The 9,661-nt window shown below is 36.8% G+C and overlaps 2 protein-coding genes across 2 annotated transcripts; one reads left to right on the top strand and one right to left on the bottom strand.

The window, feature by feature from the left end:
* Positions 1 to 3,645: 3,645 nt before the first annotated feature.
* On the top strand, positions 3,646 to 3,946 carry LOC108004644 (uncharacterized). The gene has a single exon (XM_017067594.4). The coding sequence runs from the start codon at positions 3,747 to 3,749 to the stop codon at positions 3,864 to 3,866; it is 120 nt and encodes a 39-aa protein (XP_016923083.1). The 5' UTR covers positions 3,646 to 3,746; the 3' UTR covers positions 3,867 to 3,946.
* Positions 3,947 to 8,305: 4,359 nt separating this feature from the next.
* CheA7a (Chemosensory protein A 7a) lies at positions 8,306 to 9,152 on the bottom strand. Its single transcript, XM_017067566.4, has 2 exons — positions 8,913 to 9,152; positions 8,306 to 8,757 (listed from the first exon to the last, which is right to left on the bottom strand). The coding sequence occupies exons 1-2, from the start codon at positions 9,141 to 9,143 to the stop codon at positions 8,446 to 8,448; spliced, it is 543 nt and encodes a 180-aa protein (XP_016923055.2). The 5' UTR covers positions 9,144 to 9,152; the 3' UTR covers positions 8,306 to 8,445.
* Between the last annotated feature and the right edge of the window lie 509 nt (positions 9,153 to 9,661).

Raw genomic sequence — 9,661 nt, 5'->3', positions numbered from 1 at the left:
GTGCAGTCAGTACACAGAAAAAAAATGTTCTAAAAAAATCCATTACTAAAATGGTCTAGAAAATCATATAACCTTCAATTGGATTATAACTAAGGATTGGCATAAGCGTTTTAATACAGGAAATATAATATAATATAGATATAGATGTTATAAAAACCTATTGCCAAATGGTCTACAAAACCAACTTTAATTATTATATTATAGATTATAACCTAGGATTGGGAAAACCGTTTTTAAAGAATACCCCTTCTTAGGTATTTAAAGGTTAACAAATATTAAAGAATGTAGTTTCCAGTAGAATATTATTTTTTCATGGGCTTAAAATGGAAAACCATCTTAATTTGAACATGAAAATCATTTTTTTTTTAGATATATTTCTAAAACTAAATGACATATTTTTTTAGTGTTCCCAACACCAGAGATACATTTATAGACAAAAGCGGAGAGAGGCCTTTGGAGTGAGGGACATCGAATAAACGCATAAATCAACAACAAAAACAGAAAAAATGATTTATTTTTCTTGGCTGCCTCTTCAGCTGCTGCTGCTTCTTCTTTCACCCCACCAAAAGCATCCCCCCAGCTTCTAAAATATTTTTTTTCTTCCGACGGGGTTGGACCCGTTGTATGATTGCTTCTAATAAGTAAAGTGGGATAATGCCAGGAATTTCTGGAGAAGGGAAGTACCATAATCAGTGGGGAAAAATCGGGTAAAAGGAGGAAAATAAATAATGGTGGTGGGGGTACGGCAAGGTGTGCATGCCCACCAATAATAAAGTAATCAAAGTGATATGGTGTTGATGCCACGAGTGTAGAGGAGGAAATACTGGGGAGTTCATATGGGGGACAGGATAAAAGGAAGTCCCGAACAATGTGTTGTTATTGTTGCCAGGATTATGCCATTAAGACATGGGGCAATCGAATTATGGTCCTGGCCTGCAAATGAAATTGAATAAGGAACGTCAGCCGGAGGAGGAGACACTGGGAAAATCCAGCTGAACAATGGCACAAAGGAGCTGGCATTTAAGAGGCCAATCTGGCCGAGAGATCTGGCCATAATTATTATTGTCAGGGGTAAATACGGATGAGAATATATTTTTAAGAAAGAAAAAAACATCACCTATAGCTTGATATATGAGGGCAAAGTGGATAATACTTTGAAAACTATCTATCATATCATAATATATAAAATTAAATAGAATATTTTACAAGAAATGTTAAATAAATCCTTGCAGACATTTAAAATGACAATCTGGATATAGTTGTCGTTTATACGAATAAATTAGGGAAGAAATAATAGGTAATGTATTACCTAGTCGCAATATAAATATAAGATTAATCTATAATGTTCTAAGAAATTTTATAAAATATTTAAAAAGTAAGATTCCATCTAAAATATATTCTTCTATATTAAAAGTGGTGCTTTGAAATCAACAAATATTTTCGATTTCATAATTGTGAATGCAATTACCATTTCTTTTCGTTTGGGCCTCTCGCAGGACGAACTTTGCGCTACATGTGTTTGGTGTCTCTCCGCCAAAGCCCCATAAATAGTTGCTTAATTACCATCTCAAGTGCCAAGTGCACTCACCTGGCCGGGGAAAATGGCCCACCCCCCCATATATTTTCTATTTACCCCTGGTAGCGGCAAAAAACTTCTTGCACAAAGAAAACCCAAACACACAAAACAGTTTGGAAGAAGTTGAGGCAAAAGCCGAAGACAAAGTATAAAACATATGCCAAAACACCGATTGCAATTAATCTTGTGCATGTTTCAGCGCTTTCTCTCCCTTTCCCCAGAGTTTTCCACCAGAGGTAAACTGTATTGGTAAACAACAAAACGGAAAACTTGCGCTGCATTTGGTTTTCGGTTTTCAGTTCTATCCCCTCGCCTTTTTCCACCAGGGTTGCCACCTGCAAAAAGGAAGCAAGCAATTTAATGTGGTTGTGTTTGGGTGCTGTGATCTATTGTTGGCAAAGCAAACTTTGCAGCATACTTCAAGGCGCCACCCACATAAGCTGCGATTCCCTGGATATAGCCATGGATTTGTATGTGTCTATGTGTGTGTGTGCTATAGACATTTGTGAGGTATCCCTTAAATACCAATTTATGGCACAAGCAGATAAAGTCCCAAATCTGCACTTAATCTTTTGCATTGTTTAATTTCGACTCATTGAGTTGGAGCACCAAAAATGCCCCACACTTTCCCTTTGGATTTCTCTATTTCCCGGAAAGTGTATGTGTGTGTGTGTGTGGAGGGGGGGGGGGGGGGGGAGGCGTGTGGGCGTGGCCATATGAATGGGCATTGTTCCGGGAGGAGTGGCGGCGTACTTAAGTTGCCTGGGAAATAAATCGTTGTCGACGTCTACAATGTGCTACACGGAAAATAGTAATACGACCTACAGATCAAAGATCTATGTTTTCCTGGTTTTAGTATAAAAGAAAGACAATTTAAAATTAAACTTCTGAAAGAATAATATACTAATCCATATTAATAATGTTCGACTTTTTCCAAAACGTATTGGTATAAAGTATTTAGCAAAAAGGTGACCCCAACTTGAACTTCTTTGCCTAAAACTCTTATTTTAGTGGGCCAATTTAAAAGGTCTTAACTTCTACAAGTTTTTGGTTTAATTCTGTAAAACCTTACAATTCTTATAATGAACGTTTGAAATTTTTTATAATAATTTATAGATAGGTGACCCTAAAATGCACTTCCTTGGCATAACTTTGAAAATATAAGGTTCCATATTTCTACTGTATATTCTATATAAAATTAAATATAAATTTAAAATATTGTTATATTTACCTTAAATTTTTCCTTGTGCTCGGGAAAATCAAAGGGAAATGAGGTGAGGGTTTTCCCTTTAGAGGATGGGCTCTTCTTGGTTTGCTTGGGTGTAATATTCGATGCTTCATTGCAACCACGGCAACAACAAAAACACATCCTTGCTCAACAGGCGCAACAGTCGTCCTTCCTTCCTTCCTTCCAGCCATCCCTCCAACCTTAACCCCTGTTCGCCCTCGTGCTCGATTTTGCGGTTTCCATGGGTGGCGAACGGAGCAGGGGAGGGGGCTTGAGTTGGGGTTCCTGAATCCGGGTCTCTTGGTCCAACGCAAGTTGTTCGCTAGTTAAAACTTACAACTTGCGCGTTATTTCCTGCCACACATACACACTTACACTAACACTTACACTCTCTTTGAGGGGTTCGTTTCACCCCCTTCCAACCGCAATGCCCTCCGTACTTAAGGTGTTAACGCAAAAGCTTGACTCATAAAATATTGAAAAAGCCGCAAAAACTTTGCACCAAAAAAGCTTGGGAAATACACATAGGTAATACAGAGTAAAATGGTAGGGGATCAAGGGAAATAGGAGGCCAATTGTGGCGGATTGTCGGAACCCCAAATTGAACGGTTAAGTGGCGGATCCTGTGCAACTTTCTTGTATTTCTTAAGCGGTTTTTGTTTTTACTTTCTGAATACGTAGTAAAAAATATCTATATATACATAATTAAGGCTTTAATTAACTGTGTTTATAAAAATGGCAAAGTATTAAAATTCAGGATTGTTAATTTAGGATAAATGTAATTTTCATAATGTGAAATACCTAAGTAAAACTTAAGGTTTCACTTTGCCTGTAACGTCAAAATTGAATGGTTCTTAGAAAAAAAAAATGTGGAAATAAGGAGCCGTTCTTAATTTGGAAGCAATATTCCTCGATTTCGGGCTCTCCAAGCTTCGATCAGCCATGACCACTGATCGCCTGATCCTGCTGCAGTTCAGCATGCACTGTTTCAAGATCATCTTCATCTACTGCATCTGTGTGAATGTCCTGGAGCATCTCGTCCAGCGGGTCCAGGAAAACTGAGTGGGAAAATGTTGGGGGCCAGGAAACGAGAGCAATAAAAATTAAGCGGCACTTATTTCAAAAACCTTTTTCTTTTCTTTTTCTTGATGGGATATAATAAGTATATTTTAAAATTATGGCTTACAAATTTTTTGTAAGGCATTCAATATCATCAGAATCTCACTAATCCAACAGAAATAAAGTAAAATTATACCAAAAAATGTTTCCAGAATTTTTTTCTTCTCCACTCGAGGTGAAAATCGATGCGATTTACGTAAATTACATATAATTTTTAATAGGTTTTTCATCAGGCATAAATTATTTCCAGCAGGCAGAAGCAGACGCGGCGAAAACACGAAACGGAAATTTAAATTACCTGCAACGTAATTACACAAAAGAATATGCCAATAAAAATGACTTATGTATCAATTTCCTTTACGACACAATCCCAGACGAAATGGGGAGGATGATACTCCTGCTGCTGATGATGATGACGATGACGATGATAATAAAAGGCAGCGTGGCACAAAGCGAAAAATTTTCAATTTTATTTTTATTGCCTTATTGTGTATCAAATATTTACAATTATTTGTGCCCCGAGTACCAGGAAAATGAGCCAAAAAAGGCACACAGACGAGCCGCGGAAAATCTTGGCGGAGTGGGGCTGATAAATTCAAATAAAATTGTTGGCACTGCATTGTAACCAAGGTGAAAATGATGAGACTTTCCAAAGGAAAACCCGCCCACAAAACACATATACAAAACTACAGACGTGAAAAAGTTTTCGATCAAAAACGCGCCAGAGAAATTATACCACTCGGCCCCTCTCTTTCTATCCGGTTAGTGCCGTCTCCCTCTCGCGTTGGCGGCATTAAAATTTTATTTAAATGTCATCGAGACGCTGATTTACAGCCACCAGATTCTCGGTCTGTGCTTTTGTGTGTGCGGCGGGCGAAATATAATTTTAATAATATTTTATTGCTTCGAAAAGTGGTAATAGCGCGGAAAATGCCAAAGTCTGAGCACATTTTTCCACAAAGGGAAGCATCGGGAACAGGGAAATGAGGAAAACATCCTTTGAGAAAATTGTATATATTTTTTTGCAGTTATTAAGAGGTAGACAAATATTTTGACAACTTTAAAAATAATTACAATTTATTATAATGCCTTATAGCATTTAAAAAATATTTTAAAACAATTTATAAATGACAAAGCTTTAGCAACCTCCCAATTATATAATTTTATACCCAAAATTAAACATCTCTTTATTACTTAATGCTCCTTCCTTGTTCTTTAGATTAAAGCACTTAAAATGGAAATAAATTTTCAAGTTCATTTTCCTTTAGCTTTCATTTGCCCCCATTTTCCTTCATCTGTGTTAACTGTTTGTTTCTGTTGCCATTTTCGCCGGCGGTGGAAACCTTGCCAATTGGACGGGTTTCCATCAATTGGAAACACATTTGCCGTGAGCTTTTCCGCATTTTCCCGCCCCACTTCCGTCTGCCTTTGCTATCTGGTTCATTTAACAACAATTATAATGGTTTCCACTTTTCGCATTACTTTTAACGGTTGTCTACTTGGGTTTTCCTCAGGTCTCTGTTTCTTATACTTATTCTTAATATTATTTTTTCCTTGCCTTTTGTGGGGCAATCGAAGAGCTTGTAAAACTTAATGAAATGAAACCTTAGGAAAAGCCAACCGGAAAAGGTAACCGAAGAGATTGGCTTGGCACTTTTCGGCTTTTCCGAATCTATTTTAAGTAATATTTATGTGACTTCAACCCCCCGCTCTCTTCACCAATTAATTTTTATTTATGTCTGTGTATATATATTTGGTTTTTTTTTTCTGGTTCGCTTTTCCCTTATCAAACAAACAGTTGGCAACATGATAAATGCCCTTCACCCTAAACCCCCCCACTCTTTGGTAATTTAATATTTTTTTCATTTTTTTTCCAAACTTGGGGCTGCTAAAAAATGACAATTTTTAATTATCAAATGCGTTTAATGATAAAAATTGTATAACGGGGGTGTGGCAGCCACTTTCCCAGCTTTTAATTTATGATTTATTTGTGTGGGTGGCGGGGCGCCCATAATAATTAATATTGCACACAAGAAAATGCCAGAAAATATACAAAAAATAAAAAAAGCGAAGTGAACCTAAGAGAAAACAACAAACAGAAAGCGGGCAAAGGCGTCGAAAACAATTCCCCCAGGGGGGGTGGGAAATTTTTTCATAAATCTTGAAGGCGGAGACAGTAAGTGCAATGTCATTGAGGCAGCAAAAAAATATAAAGGGGTAGTAGGGGGAATAGGAAACAAAACCCAAACGGGCCCAGACCAACCCCTCCCATGCCATCCCAACCCCCTCGAAACCCCGCCCCTGTAGCCACATGTCGTCTTGAGCCTGCCGCGAACACAAAATTAAAAGTATTTCTCGAATTATTGTTAATGATGATTAAAAATATGTGTACCTGCGGAAGTGAAACGGCGAGAAGGTGTGGATTGTAAAGGGAGTACACTTGTCCCCAAAGCGAACACATGCTGCCATCTCCATCTCCATCTCGACTGGATCCGAGTTCACCTGACTTTGACTTCTTCGAAGATGGAGAAAGAAGTCTTTTCTTGAAGAAAATAATATGATAAATATTTGTTTCAGAATACACAACTCAAGAAACGGGATAATAAAATATTTTCATCCTAACATTCTAATAAGATTATTAATTAGTAATATACAAAACATCTTTCTTAATATAAATATTTTTTATAATATAGGTCTTAAGTTACTTAAACACCCTGATAAAGTTACAAGAAAAATCCTTAAAAATAGCAGAGCTGAAAATCATCTAAAACACAAACTTGCAAACCTATTTTCTATTTAAACTCAAGCTAAAGTATCTTTCACACATGCCTCAAAAATGAAATGAGCATTTTGGCCATATATTTTCGGAAGGGGAAGTAGATTTCTATGGGTGGTATAGGGTTGAATGCGGCGTGTGGCGGCACTCGATAACATAATTATCTGTCATAATCAGTAGGCGTTGAAATGTGCAATTTAAAGAGCAATTTAATGCGCGCCAGCAGCCAAAAACAACAACACCGATACAGATACAGATACGGTCGTGGCCATATAGATACAAATACGGATACGGTTATGGATGGCGGATACAACTACACTTACAGATGCAGATACAAACACAAATCACCAGGCAGTTGCAGTTGCACAAAAGCGCAAGGGCGTCGCTGCAACAGCAACCGGTTGCATGGGGGTGGAAATGGGGGGAGGGGGTTGCCCAGTGCAACGGCTGTGGGGTTTACTCAGTGGCGTAGTTTGGAAAATTTAAGTTGGGTAGCATAGCATAGATTTCTGAAAATTAGTTGCAAGCTTTTAGAATGCCTGTAAACAGAAAATAAATAAAACGCGACTTCTTTAGATTCCTTTTTATTACTTTCATTAGCTATACTAAACTGTACTTTCCTTTCAATTAAAAAAGATGGGGTTCCACCACAATTGATTTAAAAGAATTTGTACCATTTATAAAGTTTAACAAACCATTCTTAAAAAACTAAAAAAGGATATATTTATTTTTTAAAAAATATATTTTGTCACTACCAATCACTAATGAATAAAGTAATTTTGCCATCCTATTCAGAATTGTTTTTTTTTCATTTTTGTTATTAAAATAAATAATAATTACTCACTGAAACATCAGTAATTTAGCCCCCCTTTCACACTACTCCACTGATGGTGTTTGCCTACGTCTAAAGCATTTCGGTGATTGTGTCAGTTTGAGTTTTTGCAAATTTGCATCGGATTATTGCAATAAACATAATTATGCGCACTGCATATGATTTTTCAATTAAACACATGCCAACCCCGCGTGAAAAACCCCCTTTTTCGAGGGGTTATCATCGTGGACCCCCGGGTCTTTCTGCTGGGACGTGGCAAATAAAGGGTTAAGCTGGGGTTCCTTTTTTTCGAGGGGGTGGTGAAGGGGGGCTAGGGTATTTGATACCGAGGGATTCTGGGATGACATGACCAACCAATTGCTGTTCGTTGCGGGTGTTTGTAATGCATATTTGTTAATTAAGTGTCGCATGTGTGTGAAAATCACCCAAACCACCCAGCATGTGGTGCAATTCTAGCGGTGCTTAAGTGGAATCAATGGATTGTAATGTGGAGATAATCATTTTTAGCAAAAGGACGCAAAAAAAAAAGGTGGCTCACATATCATTAAATTCATTTTGAAGAGCCTCAAACTTGAGTGGGCAATTTTTGGTATGGGGCGTTGCCTGTGAGACAAATGCCATGCACTCCACAGGATATTGCAGAAATTTCAATTAGATGAGGTGTTGATGCTGAAATTCTGCGGTGCGATAGGTTTTGTGTTTGTCATTTCAAGCATATTGCACTTGATGACTGGTTACCCTCATTCCCAATAAACCATTAACCATAACCACATATTTTTGTCTTTGAAAGCGATTTCGTTATATTGATGTTCAAGGTAAGGAAAATTAAAATAAACGCTTGTCGTGTCAAATGGATCCAACCGGAAAATATCCGAAACTAGTAAAAAAAATTGGGAAAAATACATACACCTAATCTAAGTCAGGGTTACAGTGGCCTCAAGTCCAGCCACTGGTATTTCATTATCCAGCATGGTCAACTGCAGAAGATAATCCCCTTTTGGGGCATTATCTGGCAGGAAATTGGTCTCCATTTCGTAGTTGTCGATCTGGTATTTTCCCTTGGGAAAGGGACACTTTCCCTGCTCCGGTAAATTGGAAACCTTCTGTATCTGGGGATACGTGTCCTTATCCTCGTTGATGAACTGACAGAAGGGTTTATGCACATTCAACACCATGGGACCCCTCTTTTTGGCATTGGAATTGTAGGTGAAAGCCATAAGAGCAATCTGAAAAAATGATATAGCACATACAAATTACAAAAGAAATCTAAAATATTCCAAAATTAATCTCGAACATTTGATTCCAGTCTTCGAGATTTAATTACAAATTTCAACATTAAATTTCTAATGTATATATTGTATATTTTGCTATAAATATTTACCTTCTGCTGATCACCCATATTGAGTTTGAATTCAAAGTCCCCAGACACCACAAATTTATTTCGTGAGACCTTTTTCATCCTCAGAGTTCCCCACTCCACCCACTTTTCCTGATTTTCAATGGTTTGGTCCATCTCAAAGGTATTTAGCTCCACATTGTAGGGTTTTTCCGCCCTACATATTAGAACCAAAGTTATAGGAAGAAAGCAGGTAAATAAATGGCGCAATTCCATTTTGCTACTGCAACTACACTGTCCACCGATCCAATAGATCTCTGAATATATATAGTTACAAAGTTTGGCTTAAAGCTAATCTATCATGCCATATCACTGTTCGAATATGATTATGTGGTTTTATCTGAATGTATCTTTAAACCTTATTATTAATTCCGGTTTACATTTCGTGATTTGTCAATATTTAGAGACAAGGTTGAATCTATTTTATGGAGGCATCTCGTAATAATGGTTTTATATGTAAAAACCATTGTGGTGACCTTACTTAAACTTAAACTGACTTGTTATAGAAACTCATTTAACACAAGGTTTTAAATATATAAATGTATATAATCTTGTTAAAGACAATTAGATTTAAGATGCTAAAATTAAAAATCTATATTCAAACTATTAAATCCATTAAAAATATTATATATGAGTTGTTTCTTTATGACTGAAAATCAATTAATTATTATTGATTAGATAGATTTTTAATTATATTCATTTAATTTATTTCTTGTGGAATTACTTCCATTTGT

The sequence above is a fragment of the Drosophila suzukii genome, chromosome X (assembly GCF_043229965.1).
Source record: "Drosophila suzukii chromosome X, CBGP_Dsuzu_IsoJpt1.0, whole genome shotgun sequence".
In the NCBI taxonomy this organism is placed as follows: Eukaryota; Metazoa; Arthropoda; class Insecta; order Diptera; family Drosophilidae; genus Drosophila; species Drosophila suzukii.
Note: the sequence above shows the minus strand (reverse complement) of the source record. Positions and strands in the feature narration are given on the sequence as shown.

Bases quoted from the DNA above. Each gene is read 5' to 3' on its own strand.
- LOC108004644 (XM_017067594.4), top strand. From the start codon at position 3,747: ATGACCACTGATCGCCTGATCCTGCTGCAGTTCAGCATGCACTGTTTC.
- CheA7a (XM_017067566.4), bottom strand. From the start codon at position 9,143: ATGGAATTGCGCCATTTATTTACCTGCTTTCTTCCTATAACTTTGGTT. The intron at 8,758-8,912 runs GTAAATATTTAT...TCATTTTTTCAG, and splicing joins ATATGGGTGATCAGCAGAAG to ATTGCTCTTATGGCTTTCAC.